This window comes from Cervus elaphus, chromosome 10 (genome assembly GCF_910594005.1).
Source record: "Cervus elaphus chromosome 10, mCerEla1.1, whole genome shotgun sequence".
NCBI lineage: Eukaryota > Metazoa > Chordata > Mammalia > Artiodactyla > Cervidae > Cervus > Cervus elaphus.
The window spans coordinates 54,076,832-54,099,613 of NC_057824.1; the positions used below are offsets into that span (position 1 = coordinate 54,076,832).

At 52.1% G+C, this 22,782-nt stretch overlaps 2 protein-coding genes across 9 annotated transcripts in view; one reads left to right on the forward strand and one right to left on the reverse strand.

The window, feature by feature from the left end:
- The window catches only part of GNA12 (G protein subunit alpha 12), a 73,438-nt gene that overhangs the window by 44,273 nt on the left and 6,383 nt on the right, over positions 1–22,782 (forward strand). For both annotated transcript variants that reach the window (XM_043915398.1, XM_043915399.1), the window contains exon 3: positions 21,900–21,950. In XM_043915398.1, coding sequence (XP_043771333.1) covers positions 21,900–21,950 — 51 coding nt within the window. The remainder of the gene's footprint in view (positions 1–21,899; positions 21,951–22,782) is intronic.
- LOC122701942 lies at positions 9,523–22,582 on the reverse strand. 7 transcript variants are annotated; one of them, XR_006343154.1, is made up of 4 exons: positions 22,351–22,582; positions 18,007–18,066; positions 17,386–17,566; positions 11,199–11,725 (listed from the first exon to the last, which is right to left on the reverse strand). XR_006343154.1 is itself a non-coding variant. In XM_043915400.1 (2 exons), exon 1 carries the CDS (start codon positions 13,868–13,870, stop codon positions 12,920–12,922), a length of 951 nt encoding a protein of 316 aa, XP_043771335.1. In that variant the 5' UTR covers positions 13,871–15,230; the 3' UTR covers positions 11,199–11,725; positions 11,954–12,919. The 7 variants fall into 7 exon arrangements, 1 of the variants encoding a protein (XP_043771335.1); XR_006343153.1 differs by having other exon boundaries at positions 17,386–17,633; XR_006343155.1 differs by lacking the exon at positions 18,007–18,066.

Below are 22,782 nucleotides of genomic sequence, written 5' to 3' on the forward strand. Positions count from 1 at the left end.
TCTTAGTTTTCTGAATGTTGAGTTGTAAGCCAGCTTTTTCACTCTCTTTCACTTTCATCAAGAGGCTCCTCAGTTCCTCTTTGCTTTCTGCCATAAGGGTGGTGTCATCTGCATATCTGAGGTTATCGATATTTTTCCCAGCAATCTTGATTCTAGCTTGTGCTTCATCCAGCCTAGCATTTTGCATGATGTCCTCTGCATGTAAGTTAAATAAGCAGGGTAACAATATACAGCCTTGATGTATTCCTTTCCCGATTTGGAACCAGTCTGTTGTTCCATGTCCGGTTCTAACTGTTGCTTCCTGACCTGCATATAGATTCTCAGGAGGCAGGTAAGGTGGTCTAGTATTCCCATCTCTTTAAGAATTTTCCAGTTTGTTGTGATCCACACATTGAGAGGCTTTAGTGTAGTCAATGAAGCAGAAGTAGATGTTTTTCTGGAACTCTCTTTTTCTTTGATCCAACGGATCACACCTCTACACATGGACATCACCAGATGGTCAATACCGAAATCAGATTGATTATTTTCTTTGCAGTCAAAGATAGAGAAGCTCTATACAGTCAGCAAAAATAAGACTGGGAGCTGACTGTGGCTCAAATCATGAACTTCTTATTGCCAAATTCAGAGTTAAACTGAAGAAAGTGGGGAAAACCACTAGACCATTCAGGTATGACCTGAATCAAATCCCTTACAATTATACGGTGGAAGTGGCAAGTAGATTCAAAGGATTAATACAGGCACACTGATAGAGTGCCTGAAGAACTATGGACGGAGGTTCATGACATTGTACAGGAGGCAGGGATCAAGATCATCCTCAAGAAGAAGAAATACAGAAAGGTAAATGGTTGTCTTTGTGAGGAGGCCTTACAAATAGCTGAGAAAAGAAGAGAATCTGAAGACAGAGGAGGAAAGGAAACATATACCCATCTGAATGCAGAGTTCCCAAGAATAACAAGAGGAGATAAGAAAGCCTTCCTCAGTGATAAATGCAAAGAAACAGAGGAAAACAATAGAATGGGAACGACTGGAGATCTCTTCAAGAAAATTAGATCAAGGGAACATTTTGTGCAAAGATGGGCACAATAAAGGACAGAAATGGTAGGGACCTAACAGAAGAAGAAGATACTAAGAAGAGGTGGCAAAAATACACAGAAGAATTATACAAAAAAGATCTTAGTGACCCAGATAACCATGATGGTGTGATCACTCACCTAGAGCCAGACATCCTGGAGTCTGAAGTCAAGTGGGCCTTAGGAAGCATCACTAAAAACAAAGCTAGTGGAGGTGATGGAATTCCATCTGAGCTGTTTGAAATCCTAAAAGATGATGCTGTTAAAGTGCCACACTCAATATGCTTTTGCTGGTGTGATTTTAATTGGGTTTCAGAATTCTTTCCCTGAGCTTTCTTAGGAAGCAGGCTTTTGAGGCACTGGAGGATGAGAGTAAATGGAAGATGAGGTGATTTGATTTGTAGCCACGCTAACTTTCTGTAACTCTGAGGCCACATGAAGCAAAGTGACGTATACTGAATGGGCAGTTTGGAGCGTTTTCTGCGCTCAGTACCTTATCCTTCTAGGAAAGAAATCCACTCTATCACGGTTCGGCGGTTACTTTCAACCACTTGAGGAACAGTGTCATGGTAGCTGGTTGATTGGGAAAAAGTCCTGGGAACTGGTGGTCCAGTGGTTAAGACTTAGCCTTCCAGTGATGGGTGGGAGGTGTGGGTTCGATCCTGGTCTGGGAGCTGAGATCCCACATGCCTCCGGCCAAAAAAACCAAACCAAAACAGAACAGAAACAATGTTGTAATCAATTCAATAAAGACAAAAGAGAAAGAAAGAAGTCCCGAAGTCGCAGCTTGTTTGAGTGGCAAGCGATGCGTGCAGGCTCTTCGGGGCTGTTTCTCGGCTCCTCTGAAGGGGTGGAGTCCAGGGGTCTCTCTGCCAGACTCAGCCGTCCCCCGGGCCCCCCTCTGCCTCTTCCTCTTTTCTCTGCTGTCAAGATACCCTGCCTGCTCGATGTTTTTCTTAATGCTGTAATCTAAGGTTTACATCAGAGGAAGACAAGAGAACCCCCAGAAAGTGCCGTGGGGGGCCGTGCCTTTTCCCTGGAGTCGCCCGTGGTACCGTGCGGAACATCTCAGAGAATCTTTCCCACTTCGGAACGGTGGTGGGCCCTGCTGTCCGTGGCAGGCCCGAGACTCCTGGGTGTCTGCACTGTTCCCCTGAAGCCGGAGCAGCAGGGACTCTCCCTTTATCTGTCACCTGAAGGAAGGGCTGGCAGGGCGGGTGTCTGTCCAGACCCTTGCCCTGACCTGCCGTGTGGCTCCTGACCTCAGACGTGGCCGCCAGGCAGGAGCGGGCAGAGGGGGCGGAGGGGAGCCCAGCCGCTCCTCGCAGGACACGACGCAGGCTCCGTCCACCCCGTCTCCCCCTCAGAGGCCACCCCCTGGGGAGGCGGCCGAGCCCCTTGGGGACCTTCTCCCTCTGGGATGCTGGCGGCGGGGGGCTGGTGCGCAGCGTGGGCCGCAGGGAAGGCCGAGGCGGGGGGCTGTTCTCGCGGCATTACACGCGGGCCCCGCCTCGCAGCCGTGCCTCCAGTCGTGTGCGTCTATTTTAGTTTCATGGAATTCATTCATTCAGCACATTGTTGTGGAGCCGCCACCACGCGTCAGGCCCTCATAAATCCTGGGAAAGCACAGCGAACAAGCAGGAAGATCCCAGAGCGTGTGGAGCTGACTTTCTGACAAGGGGAGGCAGACAGTAAATACGTCCGTGATAGGCGATGTGCGTGTGTGTGCACCCATGCACGAGCTTACCTGTTGCGTGTATTAGGAGAAAACAGAGCAGGGGGAGAATGTGGAGGGGCCTCGGGGGAGAAGCAGGGGTCACGGGGCGTTTCCATGGGGGCTCTCGGTCCTCCCCACCTCTCGTTTTCCCTTCCGTCGTGCTGGCCGAGCTGAGCGTGTGGCCACAGCCAGGCTGCAAGTCCTGCTCGTCCTGGTTGGATGTCGCCATGGAAACAAGGTCTGAGACTGGCCGTCTGAGTGACCAGGCAGTCCGCCCGGGCCTCTCCTTCCAACAAGCCATCAGCGTCGAGAACCCAGACGGTCAGCGCCAACCACAGAGGATGCAACATACACTGCGTGGCCAGGGCCCACAGCCACACTGTTTAAGCCTCTGTGCCTCGGCTCATGGTCCGAGCTGATGGAGCACCCCAAGGGGCGTTTGAGGCCCCTCTGAAGAAGACAGGAAAGCACGCCCTGGGGTGAGGGGAGCGTGTTCTAGCCCAGGAGAGGAGCAAGTGCAAAGGCCCTGGGGTGGGAGCTGCCATGTGTCCCAGGGTGCACAGACGGGGCGGGGGGCGGGTCTGCAGGGTAGAGGGGCTTATGGAGGCCTTGCAGGGGGCCGCTGGAAGGACTTGGGGCAGAGGAGTGGGACGGCTTGATTCCATTTTAGTCGGGTCCCTGTGTGGATGATACGACAGGGAGGCCCGACTGAGGGTTTTTTGGGGATCTCGGTGACGGGTGTTGGGGGTGACGAGGGGTGAGCACCTCAGACCTGGAGAGGAATGTGCAGGTCACCTAGTCTCACTGTCCACCCTCTCTGTCAGGCCTGACGGTAATGGTGAGCCTCACAAGCCTGGCGCTGTATTTTCTCCTTCGCATTCAGGACTCCGGTGGAGAGCACGTCTTCCTCTGTGAGTGGCTCCCAGGCTGCTGCTCAAGTCTGGACCAGCCCTCCGAGCACAAAGCATGTGCATCCCCACCCGTCAGGACACGTCAGGAGCCTTCTCAAGGTCCGAGCTCTCTGCCAGGACACGGGTGTTGGACTGAGTGACCCAGTCGTTCTGCGAAGACCAGTTACCCTTCACTTCCTTGGGCCTTCCCTTGAGGAGCGCCAGGCCTGCTGGAGCTGAGCGGGGCAGAGTTAGAGCACCTCGGGGGCCCCACGCCCTCCCTGGGGGGTCCGCCCCGTCGTGTGCCTCGAGGGGACTGGCTGAGTTCTCAGGCTCCGGGAACTGGTTGGTTAGTGTCTGACTGGTGAAAAGCGAAGTCAGCGCACCGGTCGGTTTCCCATCCGGCCAGCCGCGCCGTCTCCAGTGCTGAGAGGGTGTTCTTCCACACCCTCGTGTCTATGTTCTCTTCTCAATTTTACCCAGCCTGATGAGGGAGAGTTCCCAGGATTACTGGTTCTTTTCATGTGCTCAGTCACTCAGTCGTGTCCAGCGTAGTTGCGACCCCATGGACTGTAGCCCACCAGGCTTCTCCATCCATGGGATTTCCCAGGCAAGCATGCTGGAGTGGGCTGCCATCCCCTTCTCCAGGGGACCTTCCCTACCCAGGGATCAAACCCAGGTCTCCTGCCCTGCAGGCGGATTCTTTGCCGTCTGAGCCCCAGGGAAGCCAGGTGTCTATTAGCCGTGTGTGTTCATTCACTGGTGAGTTGCTGCCCATCCTTTGCTTCTTTTTTCCTGTTGGACGCAGCGTTCTCTTGGTTTGTACCAGTCTCCCACTAGATGCTCATTTTTTCTAACACTTTTTTTGGTTTGTTTTGAAGTAATTACAGATTCACAGGACATGACAGTACAAAGAGGTCCCCGCCTCCTTCACCCAGACTCCCCTAACGGTCCGGTTACCTCTTGCGTGACTGCGGTCTGATATCTGAACAGCAAGTGTGCGTGGCTCAGTCATGCTATGTGTCACACAAAGGGCTGGCGTAAGCACCAACCACGGTCAAGATGCATCTCCCCGTCCCCACGGAGATGAGCTTCCTGCTGCCCCCAGAGTCACCCTCCTTCCCCACCGTCCCTCACCCCTGGGAACCACCTATTTGTCCTGTCTCTAAAATGTTATTTGGGGAGTATCGTACAAATGGAATTGTACAGAATGTGACCTTTTGAGGCTGACACTGGCCGCTTATCCTAATGCCGCTGAGCTCCGCCCAGGCTGCTCCCGGGTCAGCAGACATCTTTTCATTTCTGAGTCGCACTCCATGATGTGGAGGTGCCATAGCTTCTTCATCTAATTATACTCAGATGTACAGATATACGGGCTTCCCAGGTGGCACTAGTGGTAGAACCTGCCTGTTAATGCAGGAGACAAGAAATGTGGGTTCCATCCTGGGCCAGGAAGATCCCCTAGAGGAGGGCATGGCCACCCACTCCAGTATTCTTGCCTGAAGAATCCCATGGACAGAGGAGCCTGGTGGGCTACAGTCCATGGGGTCACACAGAGTTGGACACAACTGAAGTGACTTAGCACACGTATATATGCATAGACATGAAGAAATGAATCGATGCATCATTTTTTATCTTACACAGTCAGAAATGTCAGAAGTTAGTGAATAATTTCTTGAGAAGGTGGAATTATCAGAGATTACTTTCTTAGTTTTGGTTTGATACTGTGCATGTGTGTGTTGCTTCCCTGATAGCTCAGCTGTTAAAGAATCCACCTGCCATGCAAGAGACCCTGGTTCGATTCCTGGGTTGGAAAGATCCACTGGAGAAGGAATAGGCTACCCACTCCAGTATTCTGGCTGGAGAGTCCCATGGACTGTATAGTCCATGCAGTCGCAAACAGTGGGACACAACTGAGCGGCTTCCACTTTGACGTGCCTGTGAGTTTTTCCACCTTTCACGCTAAATTAGTTTTGCCAGCACGATCTATATGGGGAAATCTCAGCCTTCCTAAAACTTACTGTTAAAGTCAGCAGAACTTGAGAAATCCTCTCACCAAATCCTATTAGATACTGCAACAGTCACGGCCTGGGGGTTGAAGCTGATGAGCGGCCCAGCCAAGGTTAGGACGCGTTGGTGGTGTGTTCAGGTCCTGGTCCCAGCTCCGGGGAGGGTGGCACTCTTAATTTTCCTTCTGGGGTGGCTCAGGGCTGAGGGCGCAGAAGCGGCAAGCAGGGGTATTTGCTATTCTTGGATCCTGTGCTGGTGAGAAACTTCGTGTTCCTGCTTGTGACGCTGGCCTTTCCCCTCCGTCTCATTCATCACAATGAGTATTATATACTTACAGACCTCAGAAAACCTCTTTTAATATAGGTCTTTGTGAAAGATGTTGCTATAAGCCGTATTTCTGGAGGGTCTGTAAGCCAGTGACGTAACAGGCCAGGATGGAAATGCGATCCACAGTAGATTTAAAAATGCAAGATGCTGCATGATAACAAGGCCAGAAACCCCAAAGGAAAAGAATAATGGTTTTGACTAAGTAAACATTTTTAACTTTCGTATGGGAAAAGTCAGCATAAAGTAAGGCAAAAGGCAAATGACAAATTAGAAGAAAAACAATCCTCAGCATAAAACAAAGGTGTTTTTTATATGTTGAGCGCATCAAACAGCGTCAGCCTGTGTGAGCAAGCTCTTGTTTGTCGACAGAAGACCAAGCGAAGGAAGACATAGGATTACCAGCCTTGCTACTAACCACGGAAATGCAAAGAGAAGCAGGGACAGGGTAACTTTGGTCAGATCGGCAGTGATTAATAGTGTCCTGGTTGACTGGGGTCTCAGGAAGTAGGTCCTGTCACTCACACACAGGGGACGGGAGTATAAAGTGACTCAGCTTCTTGGTGTGTGTGTTGAAACGTAAAGCGCTGAACCCTCCAGCAGTAGTTCAGCTCCCAGGGAATTTATCCTAAAGCAGTAATTGCAAGATTTCCGGCTTCTAATTACAGTGGACTAGTTATCTAGAGACTTCTGCTGAAAATAATTTAAAATCCTAGATAAAATGTTAAAAATAACTTTATGAAAGCATCTAAGCGCTGACAAGACCATGAAGAATGACCAGGCCAAACCCTAAGACAGTTGAACCTTGAGAGATAAGCCGCCCTGAGCAGCGGTTTCTCCCCAAGAGCGCTGGGGATCTAAACGGCCAGCCCATGCTGTGACGTTTGGCAGACTTCTCAGGGTCTCACCCTGAGGTAGAGACGTAAGACTGCCAACACTGAGGAGTCTATAGGAGCCTCTTCCATCATAAGCTGGGACCCCAGAGGGGAGGCCAGAGTAAACCCACAGAAGGAGGGGAGAGGAGAGAGCTGGGCTGGGCTGCCGAGCCAGAGCAGGGAAGGGGCGAAACGATCCCCGTGTCCACCCGGAACCCCGGTGCTCTGGATGCAGGTTCAAAGGCCTCCAGACAGGTCTTGTGCCCAAGGAGCATGTGGAAACTCTCTCTGGAAAAGACAGCCTAATCCTAAGCCTTGGAGATGCCCCACAAATGACGTTTTTAAGGACAGCAGGCCTCATGGAGCCAGCCAGAGTCGCAAGGAAACAGCCCGCAATTCCTGGAACCAGAAGAGAAGACAGATAGCAGAAACAGACCCACCATCTTCAGGCCTTAAACTCGCCACACACAGATTGTGAAGCAGCTGTACTTCATACCCCCGTAAAGTTGTGTGTATAAAGTATGTGTATAAACAGCTATTCTTTCTGCATATATAACTTTATATGTGTATAAAATCCAGGAAAAACTGGAAACTTACTAAAAAAGAGCAAACTAGAACTTGTAGCATTGAAAAATACAGAAAGCAAAAATAAAAACTTGGCAGTTTGTACCCCATAAAAGAGTATTAATAGTGTAGAAGAAATATTGGAAAAAGCTTAGGGTTAGAGGATCTTTTCCAGAGAGGATTTCCATTTGCCTCTTGGGCCCAGAAACAGATCAGAATGTAGAAGAGAGAGACAAAAACAGGGAAAACACGAAAGAGGTTGAGAGGTAGGGAGGATGGAGTGAGAAGGTCTGCTCTCCATTTAAGCAGGACGTACTGAAAGAAGGCTGGGGCAGAGACGGCATCGAAACAGGTAACGGCTGACAAAGTACCTCCTTGATCAAAAGGTCAAGAATTCCAGTGAATCCCAAGCAAGATTAATAGTAAAGCCCATAAGTAGATAAATCATAACAGAACTGCAGAAAACCAAAGGCAGAAAAATCTTAAAAGTAACTACAGAAAAAGGTAGAGATAGCTTTCAACGAGTGACATTCTGACAAATTTCTTCCTCAAAGTTACAACAGAAGCCAGAAAGAGTAAACGATGCTCTGAGGTGGTGCCTATGAGAAAACACAACTCCTAATCCAGAATTCTGTAAAATTGAGGGTGGAAAAGGGACCCTTTCAGATGAAGTTTATCATCAGCAAATCCACTCTAAAGGAACTGTAGACTACAAGCAAGAACTGTGGTGGTGGAGAAGACTCTTGAGAGTCCCTTGGACTGCCCAGAGATCAAACCAGTCCATCCTAAAGGAATTCAGTCTTGAATATTCACTGGAAGGACTGATGCTGAAGCTGAAACTCCAATGCTTTGGCCACCTGATGCGAAGAGCTGACTCATTGGAAAAGACCCTGATGCTGGGAAAGATTGAAGGTGAGAGGAGAAGAGGATGACAGAGGATGAGATGCTTGAATGGCATCACCAAAGCGATGGACATGAGTTTGAGTAAACTCCGGGAGTTGGTGATGGACAGGGAGGACTGGCGTGCTGCAGTCCATGGGGTCGCAAAGAGTTGGGCACAGCTGAGTGACTGAACTGAACTGAACAAGCAAGAGGGAAGGGATCCCAGATGGAGGGCGGAAACCTAAGAAACAACGGAGACTAACTTGTCCAGTTTTTCCTTTTTTCGGTCATATGTTTGGCATCAAATCCAAGAACTCGCTGCCAAATCCAAGATCCGGAGGGCTCACCCCCGTGTTTGCTTCCTGTGTTTAGGTTGTTGGACACACTGAGGCGTCGGTGCATTCCGGGTGAGTGTCTGCATGTGGAGTGAGACACAAGGCCAGCCTCCTCCTGCACGTGGACGTTCGTCGTTCCAACACCGCTCTCTGAACCTCTGTTCTTTCCCCACCGAGTGGCCTTGGCACCCCTGACGAATGTCAGCTGGTCGTGCGTGTCTGGCTCCTCGGTTCTGCTCCATTGGCCTGTGTGTCTGTCCTATGCCAGTAACACACCGTTTTGACTGCTGTAGCTTTGTGGCGGGCTCTGAAATCTGGAAGCGTGAGTCCCGCAGCCTTGTTTCGTTTTTCTCGTTGTGGTTTTGGTTTGCTTTCTCCTGAGGACGGGTGATGTCAGACCACTTTGGAAGAAGAGTAAAGTGGGACGGACTTGTTCTTCATGGAGATCAGCAGGCTACTGCCCACAGGCTGACTTTCTTTTGTCTTATTTTTATTTGGACCCCTAGTTTAACTTTTGTTTGTTTTGCATTTAAAGAAGAAGAATATTCAGTAAAGATGACTGTATAAAGTCCCTATAACCTAAGACATTTACCACCTGAATCTTTACAGAAAAGGTTTGTTAACCCCTTCTCTAATAAAATGGGCTTCCCTAGGGGCTCAGATGGTAAAGAATCCACCTGCATTGTGGGAGACCCAGGTCTGATCCCTGGGTCAGAAATATCCCCTTATGAAGGGAATGACAACCCACTTCAGTATTCTTGCCTGGAGAATTCCATGAACAGAGGAGCCATGAGGTCACAGAGTCGGGCATGACTGAGCAACTAATACTTTTGACTTTCACTAACAAAACAGATACTAAGCTTTATTTTTTAAAACAATTTAACAACCATTACAGTGGAGGTACTGGTATAGAATAAGATATTGTGAATTCCTGCAACTGTCAAATGTCTTAGTTTCTGAAATCTGGTGAGCATGTAATATTTCCTCTTCTCATAAATGCTGTTTCAAACTTTGGGCCCATTTTTCTATTGAATTGTCAAATCCAATAAGATGAGTAAATTGGTGGAACCACACAGAGAACAGTGATGGTGATCCTTGTATACACACCCAGTTGTAACTGGGTTAGAGACCTGCATGCAAAAAGCAAAGCTGTGTCTCTTTTAGGAGGCAACATAGAAAAATCTTCATGATCTTGGGGGTAGGGAAGAACTGAAGTCATTAACAATGCCAAAGGAAAAGATGAAGACTTTGACTATCATCTGGTGAAGAAGTTTGTTCATCCAGAGAACATCTTCACCACCTCTAACCTGCAAGAAAAAAAAAATCGTGTCCAGAATATTTATAGAACCTCTACACCTGTAAGAAATAGGCAATTCAATAGAAAACTGGGCCCCCGGCTTGAAAAGGCATTTCTGAGAAAAGGAAATGACATTGTACACTCACCAGATTTCAGAAACTGAGACATTGATAGTTCCAAGAATCAAGTCACTCCACATGGAGTGACCGGAGCTCTCCTATAGCCCAGTGCTGGGTGCCAGGGATGGTTGTAGACTGGGGCCCCCAGTTTAGAAGACAGTCTGAGAAAAAGCAAGAGAATTCCTTCATAGTGTACATGTATCAGCATTTCCGTGGGTGTTGTCATTGAGCAGTGTTCCGGCATGTAGGTGAGCGTTCCCTTGATCTGTTCATCAGTTGTGTGATGGGCATTTGAGTTGTTTCCTCTCTTTGGCTCTGAGAATAATGCTTCTGTGAACGTTCTTATGCATCATTCTTCGTGTTAGTCGCTCAGTCATGTCCAACTCTTTGCGACCTCATGGACTGTGGCCCGCCAGGCTCCTCTGTCCATGGGGTTTCTCCAGGCAGGAATACTGGAGTGAGTTGCCATTCCCTTCTCCAGGGGTACCTTCTCGACACAGGGATCAAACCTGGGTGCCCTGCATTGAAGTCTTAAAGGAAATATAAATATACCAAGGAAAAATAAACATATGCTACTTACAAGAGGGAGGAAATTTGGCTCTCTTGGGGCGATTTTCACAGAAAGTGATATTTCATTTTTGTCTCCCATCTTTCCTTCTTACCCAACATTACGTAAGACGTTAGGAGGCTCTGTTAATGATGATGAGCTCGATGATTCCTCTGGTGGAAGGGCAGAGTGAGTCTGTCTTTCCCAGTAAACTGAGCAGCGCTGCGCGTCACGGCAGTGACCCCGTGTCGGAGGCGTCCCCCTGCTCTCATTGCTGGTCGCCGTGGCCCCACTGAGGCTGGAACACCTCTTCGTCCCCGTGTTGCGGGCAGGCCATACAGATCTCTCCGTTGGCTTCTCGATAAATATTGCCTCTTAAAAAGGCACTAGGTCTGCTCACCCTTGGTGCCGAACGTGATAAAATGTGTCTTCCCCAGGTTCCAAGAAGCAAGATTTTGAAATAACCTACAATTCACCCTCTTATTTACTGAGTTTAAAAAAAAAAAAAATTTTTTTTTTTTTTGGAAATATCAAGCAAAATTCCCCGTTTGAGACGCTGGAAAACATGTTGTTTTGAGAAGCAATTTATTGACACCTTTCAAATGTCCCCTTTGTCCAGGAGGTCCCCGCTTGCCCAGGCTGCGGGTGGCTTACGTTTCGTTTGGCTCTGCTCCTGAGCAAATCCCCGATGTTGTTCTAAGGAGGAACCCCGAGAGCGGCCGGGACTGGGGTTTCCACACCTTCGTGGCCGCCCCACGGCAGCACCCTCTGGGACGTGGCACTTGGCTCATGGGGGCCCTGGGTCGAAGCTCTCCCTGGCCGGCTCCGGTTCTGGAGGGAAGAGAGCCAACTGGACGTCTGGTTCACATCCCAGTTCCCACCGCAGGGGAAAGAGGCGGGAGCCGACCGGGAAGCAACCGACAGTGACCGCCGCCCGGTGCGGGCCAAGGGTGGGTCTCCACCGCGCCCGGCGGATCGGCTCACAACGGAGTGTCTGAAGACTCGGCCTCTGTCTTAAACTGCACGTCACTTCATAGGTGGTTTTGACAGGCTGATCTGGTATTGAATCATCTCCTCTGAATCATTCACCAGAACCTGAATAAAACAAGATCATTGATTCAGCCTGATTTGTTTTGTAACATAACCTTTTTAACGTCAGAGGTTTACCGATGCAGTTTTTGTTTTTTTTTTAGGTTAAGAGTAGTTAGTCAAAGTGCTGAATTTTGAAGTATCACGACATGACCCAGTAATAACTACATCACAGGAGCAGTCAGGGCCCGCTTCCAGAATCTTCTTTATGACACTTCTCTTTGGGAAACGCACATGTTTTTGTGGCAGCCGTCTCCAGGTGTCTGGGAGCAGTCCTCTGTGTCGAGCTAGCTTTAGGTCACGGGTCCACGTAGGGTTGAAGAGAAAGCGCACGTCTGCAGAGCATCACCCCACTCCACAGCCGAGGGAGTGCAGAGAAGCTGTTCCAGACGAGGCGTTTGCTCAGACAGTCGGCCCGGCCAAAGGGAGAAGCCCTCGTGGGCTCCCTGTGCTGGACACCGCGTGTTCTCTGCCAGAGAAAGCACATAAACGTAGGTGATGCGCGCACGCTGACCGGGCCCCCGTCATCAAGCCGAGCAGGGCACACCCCCACGGTTCCCGTCCCGCGGTCCCATCCTGTCCCGCGTTGCAGGCCGCGTCTCTCCTGTGAACCTCCTTTGGCACTTGGGCCGCTCTGTGTGATCAGAGGGGGGCGTCTCTCCCGAGATGCTGCTCGCTTCTGCTCAGCAGAAAGCTAGAGGCTCGGCTGAGGGCAGAGAGGTGGCCCCCAGGAGCTCCAGTCCAGACGACCTGCAGAGTCAGGGTCCCGGGGCCAGACCTGCCGGCCACCGATGGGGCACAATGGCCCCTTGTGAGGAGCTGGGCGGCCCAGGAGCGTCCGGGGCTCCTTGCCTCTGGCCTCCTGGCCTCCCTGCCGGCCGCAGCCCCGGCTCCCTGCGCAGAGCTTGCCTTTTCCTGCTTCCCAGTGCCAAGCGGCGAGCCCACGGGTGAGTCAGGCTTTGGCAGACAGAGGGCTGCTTTGAGCCCTTCTCTTCCCCTTTTGTTCCACCGAGGAGGGGGAGGATGCGAGTGTCCAGCTGCAGGCGCCCTGACCCCGGCGCGGGGGCCAGGGGCATCCACATGACGTCGTCCCCTCTGCCCTGCCTCCATCTCCCCAGCGTTCGTGTTGGGAGTGGGATTCCCATCCCTGTGTTAACTTGATTCGTGGCAAGTGCACTTGAGCTCAGCCCCGCAGGCTGGTCAGTTACAGCACTGCCTCGTGCAGGAGACAGCCCGGCCTGGGGGCTGAGCGGCTGCTCTGATTTCGAGCAAGTTAATCTCAGAGCTTCGGTTTCTTCGCCTGGAGAATGGGGTAATGCTGCTGTTTTGCATCAGATCATAGGTGCTGATACGCACAGGCACCGAGGGCCTCTTACCAGCCTTGAGGTCCAGCTGGGTGAGCGGTTTGTGCCGATCCAGCCACCTGCCTGTCTGCGACGGCCGACACGCCAAACACCCGTGAGCCGTGTTAGCCAGCACCACGCAGGCCCTGGGGCTCCTCCCAGGAGTGGATGCTCTGTTCAGAGCACAGCTCTGTGGTGCCCAAATCAATTTTTTGGCAGGTCTGGATTTCCTGGGTTTCTCCGCTGCTTTCCCTTTGTCGTTAGGGTGGTGGGGTGAGGGCAGGCCCAGCTCCTCGCAGGAGGGTGAGGCGGTCAGTGGCGCGGGCTCCGGGAGTGGCCACACTGCTGGCAGCTGGACGGCCCCTGTTGCTCTCACGTCCCGGCACTTTGTCGGCTGACAGATGGGACGAGGTGGACTCAGTTGGAGCTGAATTTTAAGTGGTCGTCCGGCCATGACCGAGCAACTGAACCGAAGTGAAGAGCTGGTCGGTACCAACCACTCCAGAAAGTGTGCATGCAGTCCTAGCTGCTGTCTGATCACATTTTTATCACAACCCTGCTGGTGGTTTGTTTTCCAGAAGTCCATTTTGGCAGCTATCCATGATTTTTTTTTTCTAAGCAAATTTATGTAAACAGGAAAGAAGAACCAATAGTATCCAGATTGTAAATCAAGTGAAGTTTGATTTGGGTTTCGGATCGACAGGCTTGTCTCGGAAGCACACGCGCTGTAGAGTGGGGATCGTCTGTCCTTAGGAGTTAGATGATCCCGGGGAGTCGCACGGTCACTTCCATTAGCTGAGGGGGGCATGCAGCCCTTTAAGCCCCCCCTTTCTCTGCAGCCTGAGCACCATCAGACAGGAAAGCTCGCTGGGCTCTCTCCTTTGCTCCCACTCCTGTGAAGTCTCACCTGTCACCAGCTCAGCCGTCCTGCAGGGCTGCGGGGGCGGGGGGCTGGGCTCTGCCAGGGGACTGCTCCTGGGGGCCTGAACTTCACGTGAACTCGTGAGCAGGTACTCTTTCTTTCCTTCCCGAAGCAGAGCTCGGAAAGGATTCCCACGGTTGATATCCAGGTGATGGGGGAAGCCAGTTGGGTCTCGTGAGGTCTGTGCTGCACTGTGACTCCATCTGAATTTTATAGCTTTGAGTCGAAACTGAGAAGTTGTCCCGAGACGAGACGTGAACCATGAGGACTGCCTGGGCTAAGCCTGTTGAGACCGTGGACGTGGTGGGACAAGCCGGAGTGAGGGGCAGTTTGGCCAGAAGATGCCCCCTCCCTCCCAGCCCCACTTTCTACCAGGATCTGGCAGCTGCTCCCTTTTGATTCTTCCCAAAGCGAGTGCTGGGCTGCCAGGGCCGCCCCTCCTGCAAAGACATGGGCTGTCCCTGGAGGAAAGATTAGCATTTGGTAGCTAAACTTAGCTCCCTGGATAAGCTGCCGGTAGAAGGAAGTGGAGATGGATTTGGAGGAGGGGGGTTGGGAAGACTTAAAGGGACAGTGTCGGGCTCTGAAAGATGATTCCGGGGGACTCGTGGGACGTGTGTGCTGGGAGGGCCCTTCCCAGGCTCTCACATGGCATCTGTGAGCGTGGTCACCCACCTGCCATCACGGCAGAGGGCTGTCTCTGGAGCAGAGAAGTGAGGAAAATCAGTGTGGACTTCTGGGTGGAGAAGCTCTTGTGCTTCCCATCATGTCTGGGAAAGACCGATAGGATTGATTCCCCACAGGATTAGATTTTTCAGCGAACGTGTGCTGATAAGCACTCCGAGGCTCAGCTCGAGTCCCATTGTGTGCCAGCAGAGCTGGGCTTGACCAGGGATGTTTCAGTCCAGTCCAGTCGCGTCCGACTCTGCGGCCCCGTGGACCGCAGCACACCAGGCTTCCCTGGCGTTCGGGGATGTCACAAAAGGCAGCACCACTCAGAGGTGAACCTGGATGATGTGGGTAAAAGTGACGTCTCTTTTACTAGGAAATCCTGACTGATTCACCATTTACTATCGTCCTAGTCATCTCTCAAGGGTTCTCGGGGCAGAGCACAGACCGCAGGGAAGAGCAGGGACGGCCCCTCAGGAAACACACGGGCCTCCCCCCGTGCTGCCTCCCAGCCTCGTTCCCCGCTGCTTCCCCGCTGCCGCGACGGCTGTGTGGTGTGCAGCGACGCCTGTGTTCACACTCCACGTGAGCGACTCGTCTCCTCGCCCCGTCTCGTCTGGAGATTCACCGTGCTGAGGCCCATGGCGGTGGTCCGTTCCTGCCGATTCTCCCGGGGTTTCTCTCCTTTCACGGTGCTGCGGTTTGCGTGCGCGACCTGGGGTTGTCTGCGGCGTTGGCGACTGTGCCTGAGAGCACCGTGGCTGGTACACCGCACCAGGGCTTTAGGGCCCCGGCTCTCAGTGTGGCCCGGGGTCCCTCCAAGGGCTCCACGAGGTCAAAGCCTCCTTCATGGTAATCCTGAGACGTGACTCGCCTTTCTCACCCTGCTTCTCCCAGGGTGTGGGGCAGGGTTCTCCAGAGGCCTGGTGACGCTGTGACAGTCGTCACGGCGGCTCACCGGGTGGGTGCTCCCATGTCTTTGTATTTTTAAGTTCTCTCAGGTTTAATTTCTACTATGGTAAATATCGGTGGTTTGGGAGCTATTGTGTTTTGGAGGCTTTTTTCCTTTGGGTTATTTGAATAAGTTAGTGAAAATACAGGGCTTTCCATAAAAAGCCTGAAGAAACCAGATTCTGACTCATCTCATTTGTTTTGAGTTAGCTAAGGACTAATGCCTAAGCAAGAGATTTTTCAGACATGTATTAGGTTTTTAATGCTTCTATTTTATGTTGATGAGGCAGCTCCATTGCAAGGAGAAGGAGAAGTCATTTCTTAGTAGTGCCATCCTGATGGTGGGGGAGGGAGGAGCAGGCTTTTCTGTAGGCCCTCGATAGTAGACAGAGGTCAGGAATGCACTGAGTTTTTAAAGGAAATAATGTTTAAGCTCATGTTAGGTCTCAGCTTTGAAAAAATGCACATCTTCCTTCACCAGCAGGCATTCAGTACCTGCTAATGCAAGCATACCCACTGGGGATGTGGCCTTCCCTCTGATGGCTTACGGGGCTTTGCCCGAAGAAATGAATCATTAATGGTTTACCTGCTGGGTGACAAATGGTTACAGTGCAGCAGCTTCAGACAACAGCACCCACGCACTGTCTCACGAGTGTGCAGCAGGACCCCTGCCGCCCGGAGCACACAGGGCCTCTACTCAGGTCTCACCAGGCTGAGCTCAGGAGTCGGTGGGGCCGCAGCCTCCTCTGAGCTCCTCAGCTGTTCCTAGCTCCCCCATCTCTGCTGCTGCTGCTAAGTCGCTTCAGTCATATCCAACTCTGTGCGACCCCATAGACGGCAGCCCACCAGGCTCCCCCGTCCCTGGGATTCTCCAGGCAAGAACACTGGAGTGGGTTGCCATTTCCTTCTCCAGTGCATGAAAGGAAAAGTGAAAGTGAAGTCGTGTCCGACTCTCCGCAGCCCCATGGACTGCAGCCCACCAGGCTCCTCCGTCCAGGGGTTTTCCGGGCGAGAGCACCAGAGTGGGGGCCGCTGCCTCCTCTCCCCCCGTATCTGGCAGGCTGCATTTCCTCACAGCCGCTGGACCGTGATATTTTTTTTGCTAGTTGGCCGGGGACCGCACCCAGCTCCCAGGACTGCCCTCAGCTCCCGGCCGCGCGGCCCTCTCCTCTCACAGCATGGCCGCGTGCTCCTCTAGCCGAGTGGCCCTAATGTGAAATGTCTCTTCGTGTGCTTGCCTGCCATCTGTATGTCCCCCAAGACAGATCCTGTTGGTTGAAGCATTCATAGATATGACACCACAATCAATTTTGGTTTTATCAAAATCCAAAACTTTTGCTCTGCAAAAGGCCCTCTTACAAGGATGGAAAGACAAGCTACAGATGAGAGAAGGTACTCACCAACCACATATCTAACAGAGGACTCATATCTGGAGTGTCTAAGGAATGCTTACAATTAATAGGAATAAAACAATCCAAGTAGAAAATGGACAAAAGATACAAAGAAATTTCATCTAAGAGGAAATTCAGATGGCAAACAAGCACATGAAGAGACATTCAACATCATGACCCACTGGATCATCGCAGAGTAAGGGACACACAAATTACTGATAAAACCTTGTTGAGACAGCTCTTAGAAGAGGAACACCAGCATCAATACCGAAGGCTAGTGAGAGTGTGGAGAAACTAGACCCCTGTACATCACTGATGGGAATGTACAGTGATACAGCCATGCTGGAAAAGAGTTTGGGAGTTTCTTTAAAAAAAAAAAACTATACTTACTGTAAACCCAGAGAGCCCGATCCTGGGCATTCATCCCAGAGAAATGAGAACTGTGTCCACACATCTGTGCGTGAATGTCGACAGCATCTTCATTTGTAATTCCCAAAATGTGGAAACAACCAAAATGTCTCCAGATCCGTGAGTGGTTAAATAAGCCATGGCTCATCCATACCAGACGTCACTGCTCAGGAGTAAAGAAGACAGACTGTCGATACACACAGCAGCTGGTTGGATCTCCAGGCATTTTGCTGAGTTTAAAAAACAAAACAAAACCACACTTCAAAAGGTCACTTGCTGCCTGATTCCACTTAAAGTACATTCTAGAAAAGGCAAAACTATACGGAAAACAAGCCAATGACTGTAAACCGTGGAGATGACCTGAGATCTGAGTGTCTGCCAGCGATGAGGACTGGCAGAGGAGGGGAGGGGCACCTCTGTGTTGGTGGATCAGATCTCTGTCTGGATTGGGGGGAGCAGGGCGAGGTGGTTGGGGCATCACGGGAATCCACAGCTGTGCACAGAACCACACGCACACGCGTGAACCCGTGTCAGTCCCTGACTGGGCTGTGTTGTAATGACATAAGGGGAGCCACGGGAAACGGGATGACGGGTGCACCAGACCTCTCTGCCATCTTTGCAACTTCTGTGCGTCTGTGGTTATTTCAACATACAAAACATACCCTGCAACACAAAACAAAAAAATTTTCTTAAATATGTTAATACCAAATGAAATTTTTTTTACATTTTAAATTCCACTTATTTAAGGCTCGCATATAAAATACACTTGGTTTTGTATGTTGACCTCGTATCTTGTGAATTTTCTGAACTCATTTCTTGACTCAAGTGTTAGCTTTTTTTATAGATTCTTGAGGACTTTGTGTGCAGTTCTATGATCTGCAAATTCAAACAGTCCTTATGACTTTGCAGATTGCAAACCTTGAGAAATAAAAGCATCTGTGAGTCCCTGTGGGTAACAGATAAACAGGGGAGAAGGGAGGGCTCTCCTTTACAGTAGAACGTCCGCTAGACCAGTGGTTGCTGTGCTGACTGGAAAACCATTTTGGTAAAGATTGGAAATGTCACAAAGGCCGCCTCCTGAGGGGAGCCACTGCGTTCTTCAGAAAGATCAGTGTTTCAGATTAAAGGAGGTGGGAGAGCGGACAGCTACATGCAGCCCTCGATTCCAGACTGAAGCCGGTGCTGGAGGAGGACGGGCTGCTGGGTTGCCGTGGGCATGGACGCAGGTGCCCTGCTGCTGGGGCGTGTCCGCTGAAGCTTTGGGGTAAATGGACAGCCTCCTCTCAAGTGGTTTTAAAAAAGAAGTATATGCAGGTAACCCTTGAACAGCTTGGAGGTTGAGGCGCTGACCCCACACAGTCGAAGATCCAGGTGTACCTTTACAGTCAGCCGAACTCAGAGCATGCAGTAGGTGTTTGTTTTAAAAAAAAACGCGTGTCAGTGGACCCATGCCTTTCAGACCCACATTGTTCAGGGCTCAGCCGTGAACTGGGAGGAAGAGAGCAGGGCACACAGCAGGTGGACCGGATGTTGGCGACGGGCGTCTAGGTGTTCATCCTGCTCTGCTTGTACCTTCTTCACATGCGCGTCTCATGGCCCCGCTGAGACTTGGGATTTGGGTTCTGGCTGCTGCGTTGCAGAGGCTACAGTCCTGATGTGAATTCCCCAAAATGTAGAAAGGCGATAGGCAGCCATGTTCCATTAAATGGAAGTTAAGTCTTAAATTCAGTGTCTGTTAAGTAACAGAAATGAAAATCTGACCTTTAGAATAGTTGTTTTTATGCGTCATTCCCAGGTGGCTCAGTGGTTAAAGAACCTGCCTGCCGACGCAGGAGACTTAAGAGACGCAGGTCTGATCCCTGGGTCAGGAAGATCCCCTGGAAGAGGGCATGGCCCCCCACTCCAGTATACTGGCCTGGAGAATCCCGTGGACAGAGGAGCCTGGCAGGCTGCAGTCACATGAGGTTGTTTTTAATATTCAGCTGTTTTAAAATTTTGTCTTTCCCATTTGTGTCTAAATGAATGAGCTAAATTTTCGAATCCTCACACTCACCATTGACAAGCCCTGTGTTAGAATTTAAGAATTAATTCCGCCGAGTACAGGAGCATAGGAACGGCTCGGGTGTGGACAGAGGACCGGGGACTGGAGAGCCGCCTGGCCCGAAGTGGACGTTGGTGGCCGTTCCCCTGGTGACCACGTGTGGCTTGCTTCCCACGGCCTCCACCTTCATGCCTGTACCCCGCCTAGCCCACCCTCCCCGCCCTCGCTCTGCGCCCTGCACAGCCTCTGCCAGCAGTTCTTGACCCCGGGGGGCCCTCTTCCGTGCACACACCTCTCCTGTGATCCTGACGGAAAAGACCAGAACTCAGCCAAGCGTGGGAGACTGGGTCAGATCACGGGCAGACAGAGGGGTTGTGAAAAGCCCACTTGCCATTTATTCCTTTTTGTTAGCTCACGTTACCCCAGCAGCCATCCAGAGAAGGCCTGGCGCCCTCCCGCCTCACCTAACACTGTTCCCATAAAGGTGCTCATCCTAGTCCGTTCGTCCTGTGGTTCACAGGCGTGAACAGTCGCTCCCTTTGAGGCAGTGAGACAAGCTGCCAAGAGGATCAAGCCGACCATCCTGGTGGGAAAAGAAGCCATAAAGGTCCTTTTATATTAGCGTTCGGTGTGTTGTAAGGTCCGTTGAGATGACCCTGATTTCAAGCTCAGTAGTTGGAAATGTTCAAAGTCAGACTAGGGGAGTGATTCCCTTTCTTCCTTAGCACATGCTTACTCATGAGCGCGTTTCCACGTCGCACCCCTGTGTTGGGGCTCCGCCCTTGCACCCACATCACAGCTTCCCGGGGCATCGGTGTTGCCAGGACGCTTTGTGGCCAGGCAGGCTGAGACACCCCGACCCCGGCCTGACTCAGGCAGGAGCGGCTGCACCGTGAGCCGCCCCGCCGCCCCGCCTGGACGGATGCGGGCTGGGGGACTCTCGTCGCGCCCCGAGGCCCCGAGTGAGCAGTGGCAGGAGGAGAGAAACGGGGGTTTCAGGGAGGAAGGCGCCCTGGACCAGGTGCGCGGGCCGTCAGCTCTCGCTCCGGCTGCTTCCTGTCTGCCGGGAGGAGGTGGGACGTGCAGACGGAGCAGGAGCTCGCTCGGCGAAGGGGTGCCCGGCCTGCCCCCGAGGAGGAGCCGTGTATGGGGGAGGTGGGGCCGGGCTGGCGCATGGGTGCCCACCCCGGCTCCCGGGCAGAGCCTGCCTGTGCCCCGGCAGCCATGACGCCAGGGGCGGAGCTGCCTCGAGTCCCGGTCTGTGCTGCCCTTGGAGAAGCGTCCGTCCCTTAAACACGTGCTCTACTCCACGTGGCCACAGGCCTCCTCGAAACCAGAGGTGGGTTCTTCACTAGAGGAAGTCCACCCCCGTTCCTTCCTTTTACCGTCGGAGACCGTGGTGGGGGAGGGCCCAGGGGCTTCCACATGACGCCATACCAGCTCACGCTCTCGTCCGGAGCCTTTCCTATGAGCTTCCTCCTTCCGAGTCCAGGATGTCTGCGCCGTGCACGTGCGCGCGCGCGCGCGCGCCCGCTGTCAGGAGCGCGGCTGGCGTGGCTTCCCCGGGAGGGCCCCGCCCCGGCCATCCTGGGTAGGCCCTGTCTGCACAGTGGGGCGCAGGGTGAATCCTGCAGGAAGTTGAGTCCTCTGGGCACGCGGGGTGTAACTGTCAGCGTCCCACTTTATATGGGGAGTTTTCGCCCGTTCACTCACCACTTCCTCTGTTTGCTTCGTTTAATCGACACTGGAGGTCCTCTGAACCTTCCTTACGCCCAGAGAGCCGCAGTGTCAGCTAGCTCACTCCTCCGAGAACAGGACAGTGACCGATTTGCACGGTCACTTTTAGCTAGCGATCGGTCAGTTTGTGTCGACGTGCAGTCCAGAGAAATGCCCAGGGGCTGGAGAAAGACTGGCCATCCATCCACGGAAATCCAGCCCAGAGGCTCCTGGTCCTGCCCCGTAAGTCAGGTGGTGCTGACGTGACGTCATAACAGAACTTCAGCTTGTTTCTAGAAGCTGGAACGTGTTCTGTCGTGTGCAGCTTCTCAAATAACAGATGAGCCTGAAGCGCACCAGGCCGGCCCTGCCGGGAGCAAAACCACCCACAGGAGCCGAGTCTCACAGCTGGCTCCCGTCTGCAAAGGGAGGGACCCACCTGGTCAGAGAGTCCGCATTCTCGCCATAGCTTTGAAAAAAAAAAATCTGGGGAAAAGAAAAAGAAAAACACAGTCTGAATTTGAACCAGGGCATCAGAGCTAGAGAAACTGCATTTTTAAAATGCTTTTAATTTGTTTTTTGTTTTGGAAAACACATCCACGCTGTTAGTCTTTTCAGTTGGCCTTCCTGTCTACACGCAGGCAGAGCATCACACACGTCACCTGATTGAGTTCTCCCGTTCACCACTTCAGGGTCCTCAGTCCAGACTGAGCCGTGACTTTTCTCTCCTCCACGACAGGGCGAATCGGTGAAGTACTTCCTGGACAACTTGGACCGGATTGGCCAACTGGTGAGTGAGACCCCCATGCCCAGAGCCTGTGACCCATGACTGCGGCCCAGAGCAGCCCCCGGGGCAAGGGCTCCCGCTGCCCTCCCAAGCCCTGCCTGGTGTCCAGAGACCACAGCACCGTTACCGCGCTCATTCCTTAACATCAGCCAGCGTCCAGGCGGTTTCAAGACCTTCCCCGTCGTCCCACTAAGGTTCTCTTGCGGATGCTGCTGTACTTTAGCTGTCTCGAGTCCATCCGGCGCAGCCGGTCCACAGCACTTGGCCTTCTTTTAACCCGGAGCTTTCTCCTTCCATCTGTTTGTTGCTTTCAGCCTGTCTGTTGGGCTGGTTGGAGCATCTCCCCTGTGGGGCTTCTCCCGTCTCCAGCGCTGTTGGAGACGTTCCCCTCTCCCCCATTTACCTTGTGGATGGGTCGTTGGGCCGAGAGGCTGCCTCCCTGCTGGGGTTTCTGGCAAAGGGGCTGCCTGGGAGCTGGTGTGTAGGAGCGGAGGATTGGACCAGGGCGGCATCAAAGGGCTTCCAGTGACCGCCGTTGCCCGTGTGCTGCTGAAGACTTAAAAGGTTTCTCCAAGAATAACATACTAAATATATTGCAGGCTAAATTTAAGCAGCATTGCAAAACCTAAGTTAAGTCAGTTCAGAGTCAGGGTTTGGAATGCATGTGCCCTGGAAGTTAGAAAAATAGAAAGGTAGCTAAGATGCAGGAGGAAAAGCGGTGGTCGTTTCGCATGGAGAGGAAAGGAGACGAGATCTCAGGTTGGGGCCTGACCTGAGGGTCCAGCTCATTCTTCCTCAGCCTGGGGAGCCCCCGCTTCATTCTGAAATGAGCCAC